Genomic DNA, 25,657 nt, shown 5'->3' on the forward strand with positions numbered 1-25,657 from the left:
ATGACATGGCACCCCAAACTATCACTGACTGTGGAAACTTTACACTGGACCTCAAGAAACGTGGATTGTGTGCCTCTCCTCTCTTCCTCCAGACTCTGGGACCCTGATTTCCAAAGGAAATGCAACATTTACTTTCACTGGAGAACATAACTTTGGACCACTCAGCAGCAGTCCAGTCCTTTTTGAAGAGAAACACTTCTGAAGCTGTCTGTTGTTCAAGAGTGGCTTAAAACAAGGAATGCAACAGCTGAAACCCATGCATACGTCTGTGCACAGTGGTTCTTGAAGCTCTGACTCCAGCTGCAGTCCATTCTTTGTGAATCTCCCCCATATTTTGAATGGGTTTTGTTTCACAATCCTCTCCAGGGTGAGATTATCCCTATTGCTTGTACAATTTTTTTCTACCATATCTTTTCCTTCCCTTCGCCTCTCTATTAATGTACTTGGACATTAAGACCTTTTGTGTCTTGCCCTCCTTGTGCAAGGTACCAATGGTTGTCTTTTGGACAACTGTCAAGTCAGCAGTCTTCCCCATGACTGCGTAGCATACAGAACTAGACTGAGAGACCATTTAAAGGCTTTGCAGGTGTTTTGAGTTAATTAGATGATTAGAGTGTGGCACCAGGTGTCTTCAGTATTGAACCTTTTCACAATATTCTAATGTTCTGAGATACTGAATTTTAGATTTTCCTTAGTTGTCAGTTATAAACATCAAAATTAAAAGAAATATACATTTGAAATATATCGGTCTGTGTGTAATGAATGTATATAAATACATTCACTTTTTGAATGAACTTTTTGATGATATTCTATTTATATGACCAGCAACTGTATATAGCCTACTTGTATTAATGCTATATTGGTATATTAATAAAAAAAAATATATATATATTAACTGCCTATTTGTATGGGATTAAAATGTCCAAAGTGCAGTCTTAATTCCAACTCAAAATATATTTCAAAGTGTAGGAGGTGGCATACCTTGCATGTTAAGGATCTTGTGCATGGCTTACGTGCTGTCATATCCATAACCCCACAATGGACATCTGGATTAAACTCTCGCTCTGATTTAAGGAAAAAAACATAACAGAACACACAAGTAAAAAAATGAATAAATAATAATTTTCCCCTCAGAATTTTCTGTGACATAACAATAGCAGAGGATATAAACATTCACCTTGTCTCTTGTACAAAGGTCTTCTGCTAATGGCACTGCTGCTGTCCTGTTTCTTTTCTTGGGACAAGAGGTGGCCCTTTCCATTGGGAATCTGACCAGAGGCCAGCTGTGAAGCCTTTGGTATGGAGGGGAAGTTAAGGCCTGACAAAGTATTGGAGGAAGAGGAGGAGGAAGTGGAAGAAGAGGTGGGCACATGGGGGAGTTTGGGTGAAGATTCCACCTTCCAATTGACCTTCTCTAGACCTTTCTCTGGACCTTTGACTGTAGGAATTGGGCTGCAGGGGAAAAATAAATAAATAGTCTTATATTGTACCAAAGGTGGGTGTGCTTCAGATAACATCTTTTGTGTTATGCCAGAATGGGCTGCTTATCAGAACAGATTTACACATTAAATTCACTTACACTCCATCAAAACACACATACACACCTCTCTTCTTGCGGCACCCTATAGGGGAAGTGAGGCTTCCGGTGAGGCATCTTCTCTTTGGTTGATTTTAAGATTTTAGTGGGGGTGCTGTTGTTTACAACGGAGGGGCGTGCAAGTGTACTACCACTCCCGAACCCGACTCCACCCCCAAGGCTGCCCTTACTTCGAGAGTTTGCAAACGCAGCAGGGGCGGCATAGCTGGCTGGGGGCTTGCTGCTGGAGCTGTGTCTTCTCTCTGAGGGTTAAGAAATGCACAAAATTTTACTCTTTGAATGCTCAACTTGTTGACTACAAAAGCCAATACATTTTTATTCAGATTTTGTTTTCCAATTTAGTTTAATATATTAAGACAACCATAGTTTATATCTTTTACCATAAAAAAAAAGTCAAGCTTAAGTCAAGCATTTTTACCACCTAATAGCATTTTCATTTTTTAATTAAGGTGGGCTGCAATAGTTTCAAGATAACTACATATTTTACTTTAAAGTTATTTGCATTTTTACATTTTCGTTAATTCTGGAGTATTAAAGATTTAAATTAAGTTGCAGTTTTTTCCCAGTTAACAAATAACGACTCCGATATCTACAGACTGTAACATAAAAATTAACAACATTTTTTGAGTTTCAATAAATGAATATATAAAAGCAAAGGGCAAACAAATGTTTAACTTTTGAGTTTTGACATATTTTTGGACTAAAGAAATCTTCATCTGGCTTTGCACTTTGTCCAAGCCATCTGTTTTAATGGATAGCTGATTTAACCTGCAGTTAAGCCAAGTAGATTAATACTTAGACACACACCAATACACTATCTGTTTCTAAATACACACATTTGCTTTCTTATTGTATAACAAGACACAAATGTGCATGAGCATTTAGTCAAAAGGGTGAACCGCTGTGCTGCACTAACAAATGCTCTGGTCTCTCCATACTTGCCTGTCAAAAACACAAACACAGTCCTGTTGCTCTGGCCCTGCGTTTGTGACGAAGCCCTCCAGCAAACCGGGGGCAAACACAAGCGCACACACACAGTCTAGACTTATGTCTGGCCTGTGTTTATCTGTGCTGATAAAACTACAGCAAAACACCAAAAATAAATAAAAATAAAAAAGGACACCATGAAGAAATCCTTGACTTATTTATTTCTCACAGACGCTTGTGGCTATTTGCTGGGATGTTGTCACTGCTCTGAGAAAGTGGGCCAGCAGCAATTTGAGTAACCAAGGTCCCAATCGACAAAGCCCCAATTACACCACAGCAATCCGTAGTATCATTCCAGCGCATGTTGAAAAAGCAATCTGGGATTGTTGTAAGGAAACTGTACACCAAATACTGCAACCTGGCAAATGACGACAGGAACTACCAACATAAAAACAACAGCCTCATGCAACAGAAGGATGATAAGTGTGGACATTGGCACAGAGTAGAAATGAAAAATGTTTGTACTTTTTTCAAAAATGGAGAACAAATGCCCACAAACAAACAACAACTGAAGTCCGCTGAAGTACAGCCCTGGCAAAGCATCACAGAGGAGGAAACCCAGTCTCTGTTGATGTCTATGAGTCATTGTCTGCAAAGGATTCTCAACAAAATATTAAAGATTAACATTTTATTTATGATTATATTTATTTGTCCAATTAAATATGAGCCCCTGAAAATGCGGGGACTGTGTATATAAATTAAAACTTAAAGTCTGCACTTTAATTTCATCTTGATCGGGTTTTTTTTTTTTCAGTGTTCGGGTGGCATACAGAGACGAAATTATGAAAATTGTGTCAGTGTCCAAATATATGGACCTGACTGTATATGCAAACTGGTCTCATCAACTGAGATGCAGTGTGACTGCAGAATCCCAAAATATCCACAAATGCATAAAGTAGTTATAGTACACTTAAAGTAATAATATACAGTCAGCTGATCGAGTTCAATCAAAGGGAACGTTTTGAGCCCATTTTAAAATGAAGCAGATACAAATTAATTTCTTATTTAAAAAGGGAATAAAATGATCTTAATAATCATGATCAAACGTCTCCCGCAAATGTTCAACAAGCAGATCTTAAACACATATTAAAAACTATGCCACATTTAAATACATGTTTAAAAAATATGTTTTAATTGACATGAAGGCCAATCCTTAAAAGTCATGTTAAAACTGTATTTAACTTTCTGACTGCAAATTCTTATGTAGTTTGCAACTTTAGTACCACAGCTCATTATGATTTATCTTGAAGAAGAACTTACCAGAACTAGATTCTTCCCTACACTATTAGTCAAGCACTTGAGCATTTAAAAGTGTCATGGTCTGTGTAGTTAATCTGCTCATTAATCTTTCAGTTTCTAGAATAAAAGAGTCCCAGTGTTCATAGAAAAAAAAAAACTTTCACCACTAGAGTGAGTGATTTTGTGATGATCTCTATAAAACACACACACACACACACACAGGCTCAGTCTGAGTGCAATAAACAGGCCATACTGTGGAATATTTAAACATCAATGCCGTCCTGAAAAACTGATTTTCTGGAAGCTGAACAGAGCATCAAGTGCACTGATGTTGACATGTTGTGGCTCTCTCGAGAGAGTGCCGCAACTTTAACAATCTGCACAAATTCTCAGTCCTGTGACATGTTTTTGGATTCAGTTATGGCCACGGGAAATCTTCCAATCAAATAAGTCTCATTTTGGGTTCTGATATAGCCCATGAACAGCTGCACTGTGTCATTAATGGTTCATGAATGTCTGTGTACACCAGGCAGAGAGTAACTAAAATATCCACATATTAGGAAGATGTCAAATGTGTGTATGCTAGTATTTTTAATTACAAATGTTGCAATTATGTTTTGGACTGTGACTGTGATTAAAAAAAAATACTATCCCTAATTACATATTGCTACAACTTTGATATTAAAGGGATACTCCACCCCAAAATGAAAATGTTTTCATTAATCACTTACCCCCATGTCGTTCCAAACTGGTAAAAGCTTTGATCATCTTCGGAACACGATTAAAGATATTATGGATGAAAACCACCCGGTTTACATCCAAAATCTCTTAAATTGTGTTCTGAAGATTATATAAGCTTTTACGGGTTTGAAACGACATGGGGGTAAGTGATTAATGACAAAATGTTCATTTTGGGCTGGAGTAACCCTTTAAGCCTAAAGATCTAAAGATCATAAAATCACACCTAAACGGCAGAGAAAATGACTAGACAGACACAAAGCAAACCAGCCCAGATGCAAGAGTATGAAAGCATACAATGTGGCTCCTTCATTTTGAAACACTCAGCATATGCAGACATGGCAAGTAAATTAAAACACAGCCATTTGAACTTAACATCAGAAAGTGTTTTGATTATTTTTACAGCATGCTAAAAAGCACCAAAGCATTTTGCCACTGGGATTTATTAAAGACATTTTGGCTCCCTCTTGTGGCCAATGCTTAAATAATGAGTCCAAGTGAACCAGCTATTATTACTTCAGAATCTTAAACAAATCGACTCAGCATCTGGTAACAGAGGCTTTCGTTCAAGGTTAATTATGGTGAAATTAAAGAAACAGCTGGGACAAAGAAAGACCTTGACTGGGCCAAACATTTTTAAAATCAAAGAACGAACGAAACCACTTTCAACAGATTTCGATAAATAAGAAAAACACCCCAGCTCCATTAGGAGTAATCTCTCTCTATCTCTCTTAAAAAAAGACACAAACAAACATTTGATTTAGAGCACTTTCTTGAAATGTGCAAAAATGCTCAAAGCATTTTGGCAAGATGAATTTGTAATTCTCATGTGCTTAAATGCTATAACGTTAAACCACTGCCGACACGTTTTAAATGGCTCAAAAATAAATCAATAAAATCCTCAAATAATTAATTTTCCTTAAAACACAGATCAGAGGTGTGCTGAAATGGAAGTGATTTTATTTTATTTTTTCCTGAAAATTTCTGATGCCTTATAAGAAGTTTTACCTGTGCTAGATTGGATAAAACAGCACAGACGTGCTGACTAAAAAGAGCACATCAAATATTAACTCGAGGATAGTAAACAGAACTCTGGCGGTGCGTATCAAAGGCTTGTGTTCTTCTCTCTTCATGTTGTGATAGTTGAGGCAGAGCAGAGGTGGGGGCGGGAAGGATTTCTGTCTTAATTCCCTTGAGTGAGATAAGATTTTTCTAAAACACCTCCATTGAAGACGGCAGGGAGAGCAAAATGAGAGAAACACAGAGAACGAGTCAGCTGTGGACAGAAGACGGCGTTCTTACCGTAGTGTGCTTGGAAGGCTTGGGGTTTGACTACATGACTGCAGTGGCTGCACATGACCAAGTAGAAGTCATCCTGGGAAGGACATTGGCCAAAGATGGGCATGTCTGCAAAAACACACACAACACACTCATTAGCAGGTCACAATGTTTTGTGTTCTTCTGACACAGCACGATGAGACAATTAGAACAACGCTGCTACTTTCAGCTTTGCATGACTGTAGAAGCCGACATTATTAATTAGCTCATTAGAAAATCTTTACAATACAAAATGAATGATCCTATCTCTCAAAACTATAACTCTGAAATGTCTTTTACAAAAACGATATATTTGAAGAAATCAAATATCAATTTAATAATTCAAAAATAAATTTGTGAATAAAACAAATAAACAGATAATTTCCAATTCGTAAAACAGACATATTTACAACTGTTTATTTAAACATTTATTCATTCAAATATAAAAATGTAAATAAATCGCTTCTGAACCCTACAAATAAATAAACAAATAAGTTAATGAGCTCAAATGTTTAACAGGCAAATGGTCCAAGAAAAGCAATTTGCATATGCTACATGAAAATTAGGGCAATGAAATTTAAATATATTAAGTGTACTTTTTTTTTTTTTTTTTTTACACAACCATTCAAAAGTTCGAGGTCAGTAGTAAGTTTTTTTAATTTTTATTTTGAAAAGCAAAATTAATAAAATTATTCAGCTAAGATGCATTAAATTGATAAAAAGTGACATTTACACTGTTAGAAAAGATATCCATTTCAAACAAATGCTGTTCCTTTTTAACTTTTTTTTTACTTTCTATTAAAAAAACTTTCTATTGTGTTACAAAAAGCACAAATGGATAAAAAATATTTCTTGAGCATCAAATCAGCATTCTAGGATGATTCATGAAAGATTTTGTGACACTGAAGACCAGAGTTTTTTAGTGTATTTTGACCAAATAAATGCAGACTTGGTGAGCATAAGAGACTTTTAGGCAAAAAAATCTTACCAATCGTAAACTTTTGAATGGTAGTGTGCATTAAACTACATTTTTTAATAAATGAAATCAAATCATGCTCCACAGAACTATACTGTATATTACAGAGAAAATGTGTTCAGGTTGCGTGTTCTTGCTTATTGTGAACAGATAAATTACTTCTCCCTAGATTAATTTCACTCCTGATTAGGACATACAGCGTAATCGACCTAACCAGTGAAAAGAGCCTTAAAGGTGCACTAATCGATAAAAAAAAAAAAAAAAAAAACACTTTTGACCACAGCGCCAGACCTAATCCCAAAACACACTTGCAGCCAATCAGCAGTAAGGGGCATGTCTTGTATGATAGAAAGAAGAGAGTGCTTAATTTGAGTGCACAGATGGATAGTAGCAGATCGACTATAGATAGAGAAAATTGGAAGATAAAAAAAGAGGAAAGTATCAGAGGAAAGAAGCGTTACGATCAGGCAAGAGGTAGGACTCACGTAAATATCGGAGCAGATTTCCAGCATTGGAGAGAACTCAAGGAGCGGGAAGGGCTCAAATCGGACATTGTACTTTTTAATTTTTTTTACTTGAGTAACGTTGATTTTGCTTTGTTTCACACAACTTATCTGTGTTGGCTTTTGTATCGAATCAAAATAGGGCGAGGTCCTGTTGGAGGTATGGCCATGTTCGTTTTACTGCTTTTAAATATAAACATTGTTAGCAAAAATGGCTTAGTGCACCTTTAATAAAATATTCCTCATCTGCCATCAGATCATACACACACAAAATGCCTAAGAAAACTTGTTTCCACAGTGCACACCAGTGTCTGTCCACTACTCTGTCTGTTCAGTTTATCAACAGCCCGGTTCGGGTGAGGCCACCCGGGCCATTCCGGGGATGTTCTGGGAAAAGCGTCTGGGCGAGTTCATGTGGTGCATGGGGTCACCCGCAGCAGCGCTACTCTGTTTTCATAAAAAAGGAAACAAATAAGTGATCAGGGATAGCCAGCCACCGCACCAGCATTTCAAAGGTTGCCTGGGGAGTGAGGAAAAGTAATTGAGTGGGAGAACGAGGAGAAGAAAGAAAGTGAGATTGCAGATTAAGAGTGGCAGTAGTAAAGTTGTGAAATTTCTGCAAGGCCGAAAGATGATAAACAAGTGAGCTGAGGAGAACCGTATAGTAGGTGGCATTTGGCTTTCAAGATTTATACTTTTAGAAAGTGCTCTGAATTGACAGCAGTTTGTGGAAAGCTGTCTACCCAAACCACACAAATAAGTGCACTGAAAATAGATGAAAGCAGTGGAAAAAATATCTGCACATTAAAAAAGCAAGAAAGCAATCACTCTTAGTCTCTGCTATTTAGTGAGGCTTAATGCGGACCTTGCTACAAATGCAAACTACTTGTTCCAGGCACTTTAAGAAAACATCTTAAATACTTGATCTGTCTTGAAGTAGACAACAAGCAAATGACCATTCTCTAAAAAAAACACGAATATACGCTGAACGGGGGAAAACAACATTATTTGTTTAAAGGAATAGTTCACCCAAAAATGACAAAATTAGTTAATTTTTGTTGAATGCCGTTATTTCTGTTTTCTTTGTGCAAGCAACAAAATCACAGTCTATATGTGTTTTTATATCTTGATTTATACTAGGGATACACCGAATGTGTAGCAAACAGAATTATTACACAATGAAAAATGAACAAGAAAAGCAATGTGTAAATGCAGTATAAATGTTTTATCCCCATTGTTTTTTTTTTTTACATTTGACAATATATTAAATACATTTTATACATAAAAATGTATGTACTTTATAGATAAAATCTGTTATTTACGATAAAACTTCAACCCTGGCTGATCTTACAAGATTTACATTCTAGTGCATGTCCATCTTTTTGAACTGTTCTTTGAGAAAAATGCTATAAAATCAGTTATTTATCCTTGCACTGAAAGTGAGTTTTGATCTGAAACATGACCTAGCGTTGACACGTTGAGCCTTGGTGCTAGAGATGCAGCTTTCTTTTTTTTCTGAAATATTAATTAAGAAAAATTCTTCAAGATCAGATATTCACCATGGTGTTGAGAATGTGTTTGTGTGAACCATTGCCTAGCAGTTGACAAATGGAGCCTTGAAGCTCAAGCAGCAAATTTGGGTTTGATTCTAGCATGTGTCCTTTTGAACTTAATGCTATGAGAACATTTATTTATCATAACACTGAAAATGGGCTTCAGTACGAACCGTGACCTAGCATTTTCGCTTGCTGAGTTGTGGTGCTTACGCAACAGATGCAGATTCGATTCTGGCTTGTCTCCTTTTTCAGACTAATCATAAAAATAAAAATAATATACTAGAAGCTCTGATCTGTCACCATGGTTCTGAGAATGTGTTTGGGATGGAACTGTTGCCTTGCAGCTTTGATGCACATGCAGGAAACGTGTTTTTGATTCTGGCTTGCATCAGAATCCCCTTTTCTCCATCTCTCTCCTCAAGTAACGTGTCTCCTACCTTCTTTCATTGGGTTAGATATTGAAAGCAGATGCACTGACAATATATCTTCACATTAAAAAACTTGCAACACCGGTTATAATCACTTCATAAAAAACAAACTCAAGGCATAAATGAGCTGCAAGCATAATATTAAGAAGCCTTTTGTTGGCTGATGTGAAGCTCAGAGAGGCACTAACTGTCCATTAGTCTGAGAGGCAGGAGGTTAATTAGTGTGAGTGATTAAATGAGGGGAAAGGAGCAGGGCTATGGCTGCTGTTCCACTGCAACTCCAAGGACACAAGGACACTCCATAAAACATCACCGCCTGAAAAGATGCCATCGAATCCTCAGCGTCACCTGGGTGTACCTGTGCTCTTCTAACAGTGATCACCACCAATCAGGAAAAAATAGCCTCTTTAGGAATTCACAAAAGATCACCATCAAGAAGTAAATAGCCAAGGATAGGGTTTTTTAATCCACAGCTGTCCTGATGCCGAGTGAGCTGTTTGTTAACCTAAATCTAGTCATTTTAACAGTTATAGATATGCCAGTATATGACAATGACAGACTGATATTTAGCAGTTTCATTGGACATAAAAAGGACTAGATGACTCAACATCAATTAAAAACCTCTAAAATAGCACCTTTTGTGCAATTCCAACTGATCGGTGTTTATTTTCAAACAAAACTATTCAAAAGCAGAAGCGTCATCTGAAAAAGTTAAATAGGCTACATGATTTATAACTTTATCAAATATCAGTTTCTGGTGTTAGATGTAAAGCAATTTATGAAAATGTCTGCGGATGAAATGAAACGCATCAACCAAACAAAGATGCCCATCTGTTGTATGCATACATACACTTCATATGATTTACTAAAAAGCGTCTTATATTTTATTTATATTGTGGGGATTTTTCTGTGGGAAATGTTCACAACAACACAGATGTTGATGCACATTCAAGTCATCTCAGTTGGCAAGGTGTAATTAAATAGGAAGTCACTACTACACAAGGCAGCACAATGCAGATATCGTTCTCATACAATCAAACTATACAAATGCAAATGGGTAGTTGAGCTTAAGGACCTATTTTTCAGAAGGTTACATGCTATATTTTTAACTACAGCTTTGAGGGATTCCTAAAGAGAGAAACATCAATTTCAAAGAACATGAGGAGGATGGTGTCCTTTAAAAATTTCAAATGAGCTTTCCGGTGTTACATCGAAATAAAATCTGAGCCTTAGCTCTCCTCCGGGTATCAATCCCAACATTAGACAACAACGTGCTTATGACAGCATATCAGAGATGCTCACTCCATCAGAGCCGGGTTGACTTGACATGAAAACCACAGATATTCTAGTGTCTTCTAATCATGCATCTCAGGTCTGAGAGGAAGTGGAGGACAGACAGAATGTGCTGAAAGAGAGAGAATGGAGATGCGGAAGAAAGCTATGGATATGAAAATGAAGCAGGCAGAAAAGAGGGAGAGAAAAAGAGATTGTGACAAAGCGAGAGAGACACAGAGATGGTGATAAGGTGAGAGGGAGCGACAGGAAAAGAGAGAGATAGAGACTTTGAGCAGATAATTTAAACATCCCTTTCATTGTCATTGATAAACAATCTAGGTAGAGAAGCTCTTAGAAGCCCAGTGCACGAACACACTCTCAGGTTTAACTCCACGCCTGGCGTGTCTGTGTATCCTCCCCACTTGCTTTTCCCCCGCCTGATGAAGAGCTGCAAGATCCTCACCACACATCTCTCCATTCAGTCACCTTTCACTGATTAACATACAGCAATTGTGCATATGCAAAATATAGTGTTCCACTGTTTATATGCGTGTGTTTGAGGGAACTTTGAGGGAAGACTATTTGTTCTTGTCATAGCAAAATTGTTTGGTGTTTTAAACCGCGCAGGTGCGCGAGCCTATGGAATCACCAATCATCGAAAAAATATACTTTCAAACATACTGATAAACTAACGGTAAATATAAAAATACTGTATTTAAAACAGCTAGTTCATATATATTCGGACGCAACTGTCTTATCGCGCGTCCTGTGACAAATTTGCTGCATCTGCGCACAGAAGTTATCAGTCTAAATGTTCTGCAGAATCAGTCAATGGTGAAAATCAATAGTAGATTTCATTTAAAGTCCAGCAGTTTAACACTAATATTGGACATAAAACAACATGTTAAATATAAAGTATTCAAAACAGGTAAATTCATATATTTGGAAAAGTTTAATTGAACTGATGCATCAGTCATACAGCGCTCGGGACCGCGCGCCTCATGACAAGCCTAATGCACAACCACAGAAACAAGAATCAGATGTGTTCTAACATAACTGTGACATTTAACTCAGTAAGTGAGGGCTCTTTGTAATATTGCACATATAGACTGTTAAGATTACTCGTTAAAGTGCAATGAAATACCTTATATCTGCAGACGATGTACGTCTGTTTGTGGATGGAGACTTTGTAACAGCCAAAACGTATTGTGCATGCATCACATTATAGTGCGGTGTGCCTGAAAATAACAAGGCGGCAGAGCGAACTTCTTATCCATAGTGGTTCTCACGTAGTCTTTCTACGTCATCACCATATAGTGTGTGTTATAAGTGATCAGTCTTTTAAGAGAAGGACTATGTGAGAACCACTATGGATGAGAAGTTCGCTCTGCTGCCTTTTTATTATTTTGTCTTTATTTGTAACGGCAAGAAAGAGTTAATCTCTTGTGTGAGAAGAGCGCGTTGTCGTTTAACAGCCATTAAATGTGTGGGACACCAACTCCTCGTTTTTCAACACGCGGTTAGCTATTCTGGACCTTCAAGTCAAGAATAATTTTTTATGGTTCTTATAATAACAAATAATCAGGTACAACAAAAGGCAATTTGAAGTAAAATTTCTCTAACCAGAGGCACTCGATTTCATATACATAAACAATTGATAATTAGGAAATAAGTCAAATAGTTATTAGATTATTTTGAAAAAGAAACTTAACTAGCTTTCTAAAACCGCATATTTAGACACAATTATAGTTAAACAAGGAAATTGTACAACTCATTTTACTAACAGGCTTGCATCTCAGTCTGCCACTGCAACGTTACACTAGTATTAATACAGTATCTCTAATAATCATTCAGGGAAAACTGAAATGTGATGTTCAATTTTCTACCCTAATATTCTTCCTTGTACCTGTCTATGTTTTCAATACTGTTTCAGCTTCAGCTGATAATCAAGTTTTAAAATGACAGTTCACCCAAAAACTTTCTATTATTTACTCACGCACATTTTTTATCAAACCAGTCTGAATTACTTTCTTCTGTTGAACATAATAGAAGTTATTTCGAAAGATATCTTAGTGTTTTTTCTGTTTGTTTTTTTTACCAATGGTCAAGTCAACGGTCATCAAAATGGTTTGTTAACCAACACCTTTCAAAAAAAATGTTACGTTTCCATCTTACAGAAGAAAATATAGAGGTTTGGAAAACATGAAAGTGAGTAAATAAAAAATAAAAAAAAATTATGTGACCTGTCACCTTAATCATTATGAATACATTATATCTATACAATACATGTATGTTTTAAGGATATTTTCTTTTCACCCCGTTCCTGACTATACAATAAAATGTACTGCTCTTAAGCTGAGGCATAGAAGTAATAACGTCCATATATACAGCACAACATACGCTGCTTTAAATACATCCTCACACATAACTATTTTAGGCATAAACAATTCTGAAACGGAAACTAACGTCTTAATAAAGATGCGTTTGAAGTGTTGACTTTACTCTGACTTGTGAAAAGATCTGTTTAAAATTAAATCTTAATTTAAATAGAAAACACTAACTAAAGCTCAACATAAAAACAGCAATGATTTCAGTCCATACAGTCAAAAAGGGGTTGTTTTTCAACCTACATAACCCTAAGGTTGATATATCTGACAGATCACTGTGCGACGACTTTGGGTCTTCCCAGACGTAACCACTTCACCCTAAATTGTGCAATGAAGCAATGGTGCACATGATAGCTCTATTGTTTGTCAAAGCAAATGCACTGTTAGATAAATGCCCTGACAGGTACAGTATCTCACACTTCCTATACTAACAGAAAAGGAACGAGAAAATGGCCTGGTGATGACACGTTTATAAACTTCATGGCAACTAAGTATAAAGCTAAGATTTATTAGAATGATCCACATAAAAAAGATTCATAAGAACAGCCAAGATATCTACTGTAAGATGTAATTTGCTTTGCTGGGGTTACTAATAGGCTTGTTACACCTATTTAATTTAAAAAAGGTGGATTTAAAAAAACCTGATCGACAACAACCTTGACCGTTACACACATAAATAAGAGCTAACAAAATTGGCTGCTAATTATAGCAAAATAAAATCAGGACTTCGACATGAAGCTAGTTGACAAAAAATTTTTAAATATACATGAAACATTGATCTGAACTGAAATTATATGAGTTCAAAAAGGTTGCTGAGGGGTCTAGGAACACTAAAGAAAACCCTGACCTCTCCATGTTCAGATTTCCCTACTTATTACAACAGTTTACCAAATGAGCAAATACATGGGCATTAAACATTGAATTATTGGGATACAGAAAAGTTTCCCAGATGAATGGCTAATTATACAGCAATGTTTCTGATGATTTACAGAATGCCACATCTGACAAATAAAAATACAGTGTAATAAATATGTATAATTCTACATAATTCTGATTTCATAATTCTGCCAAAAAAGAAAAAAAGTGGGGTGATCAGGACTTTGACTTGAAGCAGCTAGTTAATGAATAATTATTAAATACATATATATGAAACATTGAACTGAGCATTATACGAGCTAAAAAAGGTGTACAGAAACATATAATTCTACATATGATTTAGATTTCATAATTCTGACATTTAGGCTAAACAATTAGTGTATGAAATGGTTGATTTACCCAAACATATTGAGCATTTAGGTTTCTAATCAAATGTCTTATAGCTGTTAGTACACATTTATATCATTTCAAGTATGGCAATTACACACATATAGTATGTATTCTACTTCAGCTACTTTCTTTTCATTTCAATTCAAACTCACAAGTTCTAACATGCAACTCATACCTGTATAGAAACTAATGTTCCTACAGAACTGCCTATGTAAACACGAACACAAGAGCTCGTTTTAAACGCTCGTTACTATCGTAATAGCAGAGTTTTCATGGGTAGTTGTGTCAAAAGTCAGCTGCACTTGTTTCACAGCGTGCCGGTGAGTGAAAAGTGTACACACAGCACCAAAACAAAAACACACCTTTGACCAGAGAAAACAACACTACTTACCGTCTCTGCAGAGTCTCATGGCTTCACGATTTTTCCCGCACTCTTTCAAACTTTCCTCCAATTCTGTACCTGAGGAAGCGATTTGGATCGAGTTACATAAATAGTTAGACTTGCTGGCTTGTTCTCGCGTTTCTTAATATTTCAAAACTGCACGCAATCGGGCAAAAGCTCGCGATCTGACGCGGCTGCCCGCTGAAACGCAATGGCCGACGGCGGCCGATCAACTCACCGTCGCTCCCGTAGAGTTTCACAGCATCGACCCAGCTGTTCCAAGGCTGTCCCAGCATTATTTCAGGACTAGGCAGGGATCTGCGCTCCGCAACAGTCGCCATTGCTGTGGAGGCTTCTCCCCGCTGCTTCAGCTGCCTGGCCGCTCTGCGCTGCTGCTGCTGCTGGCCCCCCCTGACGTCATCATCGGCCCTTTCCGACATTCTTTCCGCTACAATGTAACAACACAGCAGTGAGCGCTTAAGGTGGCCGAGCGGATTCCTTCAATGAATGACATTGAGCCGAATACGCGATTCGGTCGTCTTTGGTTCCCCTGATGTGTGCTGCACTAGGCGGCGCGTCTCGAAACGTACATTAAGAGCAGATTACAGATAAAAGTTGAAGAACGACCTCCAAACTTTCTTTCGCTAAGGCGTACGTGCTTAATAGTGAGGAGATCTGGGTTTCACTTGCGTGTGTGGAGAAATGTTTACCATATTATGCCGTCACACATATTATAGGTTTCCATTTAAAAGGTGAATCAATTGTCTAATACCGACGTAGACAAAAAAGAAAACCAGTCACTGGATGATAAATAAGATCCTACTTTTGAGAAAAACATGACGCCTGCTCCTTTGAACGACTTTGTTTGACCTACAACAAATGCTAACCTATTTAATCCCCCCAGTACTATTTCTGACCAATATGTGGCGTTTTTTTTTTGGTTGTTGTTTTCTTAGATTGAGGGGTCTAAAATATATTGTCTGTGTTTTATACAGTTATAAGCTAGAAATCAAAATGCAGACTGTTTTGATTTCATGTGATCATTTTTGCATGACACAAGTCACAAGACCAGAGCTGTTTCATTTCAGTTTATCCCCTGAAAGGAAGCACGTGAAACAATTATTACAGATACAACTACTATATCTAAGACATACTTAAATATTTAGATTATTTTTAAATGGTCTATTATTATTATTATTGCATCATAAAAGGGGTAGCTCACCCAAAATCTCAAGTCAATGGTTTGATTACATTCTTCAAAATATTTTTGAAAGAAACCACTTACAGGTTTGGAAAACCATGAGGGTGAATAAAATGTTAATTTAAAAAGTGAAAATACTGTCATTAATTACTCACCCTCATATCATTCCAAACCCGTTAGACCTTCGTTCATCTTCAGAACACAAATTAAGAATTTTTTTATGAAATCGGAGAGCTCTCTCAATCTCCATAGACAGCAACAAAACTGTGTTTTTCCCAGGTTCAGAAATGTATTAAGAAAATTGGTAAAACAGTCTATGTGAAATCAGTGGCTCAACTTAAATTTTGCGAAGCTATGAGAATAAATTTTGTACGCAAAGAAAACAAAAATAACAATTTATTCAACAATTCTTCTCCGCCGAGTTACGTCATTTTGGAGAGCATCCAAGAACGTATTCGACATAATCAGCAGTGTTTATGCTTAGGGGAAAGTGTATTTATGTGTTTTGATACTCTCTAAAATGGCGGAAGACTGTAAATTGTGAGTAATTATTGACAGAATTTTCATTTTGGGGTGAACTAACCCTTTAAGATTACTTCATTTAAAACATGTTAACACTACATGTAAACATGACGATGGTCACACTCATGACCAGTAAGAAAACCCAGAGTCCCATTGTGGCTGATTCACAGTTTCATTAAAAAGCTAAGTAAAAGTTGAAAGAAACATGCTTTTATTCTTGGATCATCATTCCGTTTTGACAAGAAGTGCTTATTGTTTGCAACTTTCTAATGGATCTTATTCAGCAAACTGATGAATAAATAGACTCTGTAGTATCCCGCTGGTTACATTTGTGACCAGAAATAAAACACAAAAGGACTTTCAAGATTTTTTTTTTAAATGCATGCAGTTTGTTACATCAGGCCTATCCAAGGAACAAAACAAATCTGTTTACAAAAAAAAAAAAAAAAATCAAGAATGAAAAAGGTAAAAAAAATAAAATAAAAATAAAAATAAATAAATTGTGCATTTGGCAGGCTATTTTAATAACAGTCATGGATTAATCATTTGATGCACTGAGCATTGTTTTGTCACACTGGTATTATCATATCTAGATTTTCAACACAGTAATTTATCTAAATAACAGTCTGATTCAGTTGCACCATTGCTGCAAATCTTTGCCAAACTTTGCAAATTTTCACAAACACAATCTGGTTGATAAAGTTAGATGTGTAATTAAAAACTATGTCATTAAGCATCAACAAAAAATGTCCACAGTTTTTGCGTGCTCTAAAATTAATGTACTCTGATTAGCCATATGTTATGAATCACATTTTGGAGCACAGACAATGGCAAATAAATTCTAGGCTATACTTAGCCATTTCGCCACTTGCAAGAATGTGTCTCATATACAATCAAGTATGTCTGGGCAATTCATCTAGAATAAGAACAGATAATAGAGGCAAACAGGTTTTAATCGGATGCAAAATAGCTTCATGTCAAATGTGTGCTTTATGCAGTCATTGCCTATGTGTTAAGCACAGTTTATACGATATGCAGAACACCTACTGCAAAAAATTTTTGATTACTAGGATTTACTCTATTTTCCCTGCTTGAGTGTATTCTAGTCCTTAAACCGTGGGGTTTTTTTTTTAGACTACAGTTTTACAATTTGAATCTACTAACAATTTACTGTCATAGTCCATTGAAGGAACAGCTCAACCAAAATGAAAATTTGCTGAAACTTACTCACCCTCAGGCAAGCCAAGATTTTTGTTTACTTATCGGAACACATTTGGAGAAATTTAGCATTACTTACAAACTGAGAGTTCAAACATCTGGTAAAAACATCAAAATGATCCACAAGTATCCACATGACTCCTGTTCATCAATTAATGGCTTGTGAAGTGAAATGCAGTGTGTTTGCAAGAAACAAATCCATCAAGATGTTTTGTTGCTTCAAGTTGAAAATGAGTCATCTATTCATAATATTGTTTTCTCCAGTGAAAAAGTTGTCTCGTCTGAATCAGCAGATAAATCTGTACTGTGAAATTTCACCCATAAGCAACAAATAAACTTTTCTTAATTATGATTTTTTTTCTTACAAAGACTTAGCTTTTTTTCTTCATGAGATATGAATTGACTGACTGAAGTGTCTTGTACTGATGGCACCCATTTACTGCAGAGGATTATTTTGGTAAGAAAGTGACAAAGCTAAATTCAGTCCCTCCAGGATTTCGTGATTTTGCGATTGCTGAATTTATTGCAAAATCAAGAATTTGTCTGCAATTTTCACAAAAGATTGCATATTTTCATAGTTGCCAAAAATTTTCAGCGTAATTTGGGCTTAGAAGCGTCCCGTGACGTCATCGCAATGTGAATTCAGTCACAGAAAGGCCTTATTTTATAATGTGATGATATTTGTTCATCCTTCATAGGTTTCCCCCATGTATAAAACTTTTAAAAAGTTTTATAATGTAGGAAAGCAAACACTTATTTAAAAATAATAATAAAAAAGGTATGTAGATGTAGATGGCTAAAGAGAAGTACTTATAGGCCATTTCCACTCCATAATATAGCCTATATATTTTTGTATTCATTAAATTATATTTAGACATTATGAATGACAGTTATAAAAGTACATTTTGTGAGATGTAATATATTTATCACATGTGTAAGATGTCTGCTAAAGATCTGGGAATCCTCTGCTGTGTACTCTGATAAACGTCTCAGAAGCAGTTTACATGCATTCTAATAAATCTCTATTTGACATCTGACAGGAAACATCTTAGAGACGTACTGCAGATGAACAAGCACTCTTAAAAATACATCTTGCATATGTAAATGCATCCTTTACTTTACTGTCAGGTGCTGGTGCCACCTTCTGTAGAACTTGATGGCACCGGTGCTAGTGTCCTCAAATGTTAGTCTGGAGACCTACAGTGGTTCTCGAAGTCAGAAAAGTCTTAACAGTGTTAGAAGAATGTTCTCTGTGGTATATTTTCACTGCAAAACAATTAAACATGCCGCAAATTTCATCACAAATTTTGAGAAAAGCCACAGCAAAATCTTTATCATTTCGAATGTGAAAATCACACAAAAAAATTGTGAAATCCTGGAGGGACTGTAAATTACTCCAAATCTGTATAAAGAAACAAATCTAGATGGCATGAGGGCGAGGGCGTTTTCCGCAAATTTTAGTTTGTGGGTGAACTATTCCTTTTTTGTAGACATAGTAATACTTGTAATGGACTAAATATGATGAGTTGTTAAAAAGGAATATGTTTAGAAATTGTGAAATGAATAAAATATGCCCTTAAGTTTAATCAAATAAAACCTAGAGTGATATATTCATATATCACATTTTTGACATAATATTATTTCATACCTTGTCAAAAGTAAAAATTGCAACAAAACTGGTCAAGTCAAGTAGATCCTCATCAGCTATGGTGATTCCAGACTGCCACTGGTGAGGGAATCTGTAGCAAGGAAACAGATGAAGGGGTAGATTAATGTTAGCAGCATTGTTTTAATAATCAGTGTATAATAATCACAGTTTAGGGAATTAGCCCTTTTGTTTTTTTTTGACAGAGGAGCCTAAGGCCCGTGGCTTTCTTCTCTACAGTTTTTACTAGCTCAAGATCTTCTTATGGAGAAACCCGTAGCTACAGAGTAATCCAATCCAATAACGACTATCCCCGGCTAACTATCTGAGAGCCCTTCAGTTGACAGCCTGATAATCCGTCTCAAGGATAGAAAGCAACCAGTGAAAATGTTTTGACTTTCTAGCATATGCTCAGTGCAACATCAAATTCATTACCTATTTAATAGTATAAAATAAGCAGAATTTGCACTCCATGACTGTACTACAATCCATTTATGCAAATCAAAAATGTTTCTGGTACGTATTTTCAGAGTAAGTCCATACTGAATAAGTTATAACAGACATGAGTAATTTCAAAACACAGAGAGAAAATAACAGATATGCACAAGATGCATCATTCTGATGTTAATTGGATGACTATCAGCCTGTTGTTTGTGTCAACGGAAAGTGATGAATGCATTACGCGTTGAGTATAAGTATGAGAGAAATGGAGTCTGATTTATAACTTATAACTCTGATTCTATTCTACAGAACTATACAAGAATTGCAGTTTCCAGCACAAACACAGCCACTCTTGGTCAACACCTTACAGGGGGTGCATAGATTTAAACTAAAAACAATTAATATTCCAAATTTAGCATGCATTACTACAATAGCTTTGTGTGCTACATGAGATTTTAATTTGAAGAAACAGTCAAACTTGCTATTTTATATATGATTCATTTTATTATATATGAAACTATGTGAAAACCATATACCTATAAAATAAGACTTGATTTAAAATATTTAGGAGCTAAGTGTTAAAAGCAGGTTGGCAGATTCTGTAAACAGCCCTAATTTTCCTCTCCTCAATCATTCCCTTTTTGTATAAATTTTAATTTTCGACTTTGAGAGCCATTGCAAAATGTCACGTCCTTGAAGTTTTACAAGTGTTAAATGTTTACTAATTAAAATTATGCTTACAGCTCTGTTCGTTTCTAGCCCTGTCCACTTGTTTGCATCCACTAGATAACTTCAAATGAGCAAGTGCACTTGGGAAAGTGAAAGCAATAATGCCATTAGAATGGCTCCCACAACTTTTCCGTAAGGAATAAACACAGCGGTTTTGTCATAGAGCGAATCGAACTAAGTAAACTTTAGTATTAAATCACCAAAATAAAAGGTTACACACATAAGAGGGGGAGGGGGACGGCATCAGGTTTAGCTTCCTCGCTAACTGAGAAGCTGAAGCCAGCCATTGGTGGCACTGCTGTAGCATGCAACTGGCTAACTGGCAGAACAGACACATTAGCAGCTGATCTCGATGTCATCATTGTTCTCTTACCAGTGCCCTGGACTTCAGAGGTCCCGGTTGAGCTCTAGAGAGAACAAAGGCGCAGGCTTTAGGGCGTATTGCAAATGAAGATCAGTTCAAAGAGCGAGTGCAGTGCTCAGTGACTGTGGAGGTCTTTACCAGGTGCTTCCATGTCTGTTTACCAGGCAGCATTCTGGGACAAGAACGTCACTGACTGACTCCAGCAGCACGCATGCACCGTGCACGCCTGTCACTGGACGTTATGGTGGTGTGTCAAAAACGACCGCGCTGCCTGCCTAGAAAGCATTTCTGGGCGTCGTTCGTGCACTTGCAACGCTCCCGTTTGTTTTTGTGAGTCGTTTGCGCAGTCGGGACGCGTTCGTATCAGCTTTTCAAGCGTCCCAGACGCGCCCTCGCTGCCCAAATAGGCTGTGTAGGTCTAGGTAGGCGGTTCAATGGGTTTTGAAACACAGCCTGCTACTGCACTTCGCTTTAACGCTTTTACATACATTTGGGGAAGTTAAAACACACTAATCAGAGGCGACACAAATTTGAAATGATATTGGCATCATCACAACGACAATAAACCCTTGCCGGTTAGGGATATACTGTCGCGATTTGTGAATCACTAAACCGATTCGATTCGCAGTGCAACCGACACCTTTAGAATTATGAACCAAGAACCGAAACATAACTTAGCTGATATGAATATAATCAAGTTTCGGAATGTATATTATACTAATGAATATTTTTTGATGTTCTAAATTACTTTGTTTGTGAGCTGAATCAATCGTTCTTTTTTAAACAGTTCTTAAAATAAACTGATTTGAATGAACCGATTCGCGGACCTACGACCACACTGTCAAAAACTACTTGACTTATATAGCAAGAGTTTCTCACGTTTGAAAGAGTCATTTGCGCACAATTGTGAAATGACTTTGCTGATGAGAGAAACCTGGACATTTAGGCTGAAACGGTTCGTGAAACTTTTGAATCGGATCTTTCGGAGAATAAGTTTGAATAAGTCACTCTGAGTCTGAACCGAGAACAGCATGTTTCACATATCCGGCGTTGTTATGTCGTAAAATAATTGCTGAATTGCTTTTTAACGGGTCTTTAAAAATAACTGTTCTAATGAACCGATTCTCGGAAATGATTCAGACTTTCCACCACTGTCAACATCTATTGAACTGCCAACACTTCTGGATATCACACGAATAATTTTGAAACGTGTGAATGAGCAATTTACCCACTACTTCTAAATTACTTCGTTAACGGTTGAAATAAACCTTGCAATTTAGGAAACTGCTGTGATTCGTTTTGTGGGGTCGGAGGGTTCATCCGTCTCGTTTGCTTCGCAACAGAGGCGGGGCTCTGATGCTCTGAGTGTCCGTTCGCGCGTATCAATAAAGTTTTTTTCAATCAGTTCAGTGTGCCTTTTTGGAGAATGGGTAGCATCACTGATGGTAAGGATTTCTTTGTTTATGTGTATTTTTGGTGTTTGCACGTTGCGTGGCAAATCACTGTGATTTATTATAACGGTGCTCCGGTGTATGCGTTTTTGTAAAAGAACTCAATTAAAATTGAGATCAATATGAAGAATTATAGCTAGTTAGCCATGTGATATGCTAAAACTGATGCTCTGTTGTTTGTTTGTGTGTGTGTATGGATAACACACACACACACACAGATATTCATACTTACATCTAGTTATTTAGAAGACGCGTTATTAAATTAAATAATTTTATACAGTCTGCCAAACTTATATTTTAAAAATCACATTTTTTTTTAAGTTTAGATGTTTTACTTTCTGGGAAGATTTCTTTGATCCACGACAGTCAGCGACGGTGTTCTTGACCATTTTATGTGACTGACATGCTAGAAGATTCAAACTTTAACTATACTCCAACCAAATTTGTTGATATGATGCATTTTAGAGCTTGAGCTGTTTTATGTGGTTTGTTGTGTAGTAAGCTTCAACAGTGCTTCTTAAATGGTATCTGTGTCTGTATCCTTCCACAGATGAGGTTATTCGGAAGCGTCTTCTTATCGATGGAGATGGAGCTGGAGACGATAGGCGCATTAATGTGCTCATGAAGAGCTTTACTAAATGGTGTCATTCCAATTTCTCACCAGAGGAAGGGTAAATAAACTCTTATTATGATCGGTGATCTCTCTTATGTCTTATAATGTACCTTATTGTACTGAGAGTAGTTACCATAGCCTTATGCATAATGACTTGGTTGTCTCTGTTGCTGCAGGTTCTCACAGTATCAGAGGATGTTGACATCTTTGGCTCAGTGTGAATTCTCCATGGGGAAAACCCTGCTTGTGTATGACATGAACCTGAAAGAAATGGAGAATTATGAAGCAATCTATGTAGATATCGGTAAAACCTTTAGTTGATATGCCTGTGTGGCTATGTCAGGTATCATTACGATTTGTTGAGTTGCTCAGCCAAATATTTTGGTTTCTTCCCTTCAATATAGAGAAAAGTATAACTTCAGCTCATGAAAAAATTGCAGAGTGCAAAAAGGAGATCCAGAGAGCTAAAAGGATACGAAAAAACCGCCAAGGTACAGTAAAGCTTCTTTGGAGAAAACTGACATTCTGTCCTTTTTTATTGTTTTCTGCTCTGTTTTATCACTTATTTCTGGTGTTTTCTAATCTAATTCTCATTTGTAGAGTATGATGCCTTGGCCAGAGTTATCAAGCAACATCCAGACAGACATGAGACCTTAAAGTAGGTTTGAAATTCATGTGAAGGTCAAATCACATCTGTATTCGCATGTTCACTATGTATTAAATCTGTATATCCTTTATTAAAAAAAATGACAATCAGGATGTATATCGACCCAACAGTTGTTGAAGTATTTTTGTGATCTTATTTCTGCAGGCAGCTTGAGGCTTTAGACAAAGAGCTTCAGCCAGCTTTCACACATCAAAGAGAATGTGGAGGACAAGGTAAGAGAATGAGGAATTTCTTGATGCTTTTGTAGAAATACACCAGCATATGCTTAAATATTTACTCTGATCTTTTTTTTTTTAACTATGTTCAGTTGGAACTTCGTAAGAAACAGTTCCATGTCCTTCTCACCACCATCCAGGAACTTCAGCAGACTTTGGAGAGTAAGTAGTTCAAAAGAATAAAGGCTAGACACCCCAGATGTACACTGATTCTAAACTGCTTTGCAGTTTACCAACTATTAGTTTAAGTTCCAATCGGGTTGTAATCATTTCCTGTTTTGTGGTCTAAATTTGTGTTTGGTTATCTTTTTAGATGATGAGAAGATGGATAGTGATGATACCCAGGAGAGCTCGATGGAAAATGGAGACTAGACTAACAATTTTCCAGCTTTTCTGGAGATGTACCTATTATCCTGTTATTTTTATTTCATTAAATTTTTAATGAACTTGTTTTCTAAATTCAGTCTCTTATTTTGATGTTGGTGATGTACAGAATTAAAGTGATTTCTTTATAAACTAAATCCAAGTTGTTTTATTTTAACAAATGACCCCTTCTAGGTAAAGGTTTGAGATAAAGCATCTTTGAACAAATACTGTATGCGTAGTAATCATATATCGTGCCCTTTAATCCAGAGGCTTAATTAATTAATTAATACTTTTATTTAGCAAGGATGCTTTAAAATGAAAAAATTGATGATAAAGACATTTATAATGTTATAAAAGCTTCCATTTCGGATAAATGATGTTCTTCTGAACTTTCTATTCATCAAAGAAACCTGAAAGCTGTTTTCAACATAATAATAATGTTTTTTTGAACACCAAATCAGAATCATTTATGAAGCAGTCTAATGATGCTAAAAATTCAGTTTGAAAACACAGGAATAAATTACATTTTAAAATATATTCAAATAGAAAATAGTTATTTTAAATCGTAAAAATATTTAACAATTTTACTGTACATTGGATGAAATAAATGCAGGGTTGGTGAGCAGAAAAAAACCCATAAAAAATCGTACTGTTCAAAAACTTTTGACTGGTAGTGTACACTCGTAGCGATGAATGATAAGGCCCCTTCCGAACCTATGTCTGGAACTAAATTAATTTAAAAGAAATATAGCACAATCACACAAGGCGAAATATTTCACAGGAAGAAATTTGTTCGTGAGTAGCGTACATTAACCAACAGATGTCGCTGCTGCTACAATAAAGAACATGACTCACTAAAACTAAATGCCTTTTAAGTCTGGCTGTCTGTCCAAAATGTTTAAGTTATACCTATTAAAAGTCTACTTTTATTATTAATGACCAGGTTTAAATGCTCAGAACGAAGAAATCTCCCTCATGACAAGCGGAAGGTCAGTGTTAGCAAGTCTTGCAGGAGGACTCTGAAGTGCAGTGTCTGAGTGAGTTTGATGTTTTCAGACGTGCAGTGAGGGAACAGTGTGGACATTGGGGCTGTTTTTATGCTGTGCAGATGTACTCTACATATCTGACAGCAGATATGAAGTGACATATAGGCCAAGAGTGAAGTAAAGGAAGAGCTGCATAGCTGTCTTAATTCACAGAGCTCACACTCAAGACTGAGGGATAGTGTGAAGTCAATTTCTGCACTCATCTGCAATATCACGGTTAAGAGGCTTATCTCTATTATATGGTTTATTCAAAACAGGTAAAGGCTACCCAATGCATGATATCTGATTTCCACTGACTAATTACAGCTGAGCTGTGTTTCTCTGAATGCACAAAGTGAGATGTAAAGAACAGTAGAGCGTTACGCTTTCTATCACATCCTATGAATAATCTAGTGGAGTCCCAGCAGTCAGCTGCAGTGCTTCTAATTGGGTTTCAGATTTAAAATGTCTACACAGCCAAATTCCCCTTGCCCTAAGGAAATGGAGATCAGCTCTCAGGAAGACTCGGAAGACACATGGGAGCCAGAT

At 36.6% G+C, this 25,657-nt stretch overlaps 1 protein-coding gene and 1 pseudogene across 1 annotated transcript in view; one reads left to right on the forward strand and one right to left on the reverse strand.

Annotated features, from left to right (window-relative positions):
- Positions 1-21,884, reverse strand: part of LOC113092086 (ataxin-7-like) — a 28,977-nt gene extending 7,093 nt beyond the window's left edge. Inside the window, exons 1-9 of the mRNA XM_026257684.1 lie at positions 20,910-21,884; positions 20,781-20,814; positions 19,241-19,331; positions 14,890-15,099; positions 14,661-14,729; positions 5,864-5,968; positions 1,605-1,839; positions 1,178-1,452; positions 982-1,064 (exon numbers count right to left, since the gene is read on the reverse strand). Coding sequence (XP_026113469.1) covers positions 982-1,064; positions 1,178-1,452; positions 1,605-1,839; positions 5,864-5,968; positions 14,661-14,729; positions 14,890-15,091 — 969 coding nt within the window. The 5' untranslated portion in view covers positions 15,092-15,099; positions 19,241-19,331; positions 20,781-20,814; positions 20,910-21,884. The remainder of the gene's footprint in view (positions 1-981; positions 1,065-1,177; positions 1,453-1,604; positions 1,840-5,863; positions 5,969-14,660; positions 14,730-14,889; positions 15,100-19,240; positions 19,332-20,780; positions 20,815-20,909) is intronic.
- A 172-nt stretch (positions 21,885-22,056) lies between these two features.
- Positions 22,057-24,238, forward strand: LOC113092088 (THO complex subunit 7 homolog; annotated as a pseudogene).
- The last annotated feature ends 1,419 nt before the right edge of the window (positions 24,239-25,657 follow it).

The sequence above is a fragment of the Carassius auratus genome, unplaced genomic scaffold, assembly GCF_003368295.1.
Source record: "Carassius auratus strain Wakin unplaced genomic scaffold, ASM336829v1 scaf_tig00214455, whole genome shotgun sequence".
Classification (NCBI taxonomy): Eukaryota; Metazoa; Chordata; class Actinopteri; order Cypriniformes; family Cyprinidae; genus Carassius; species Carassius auratus.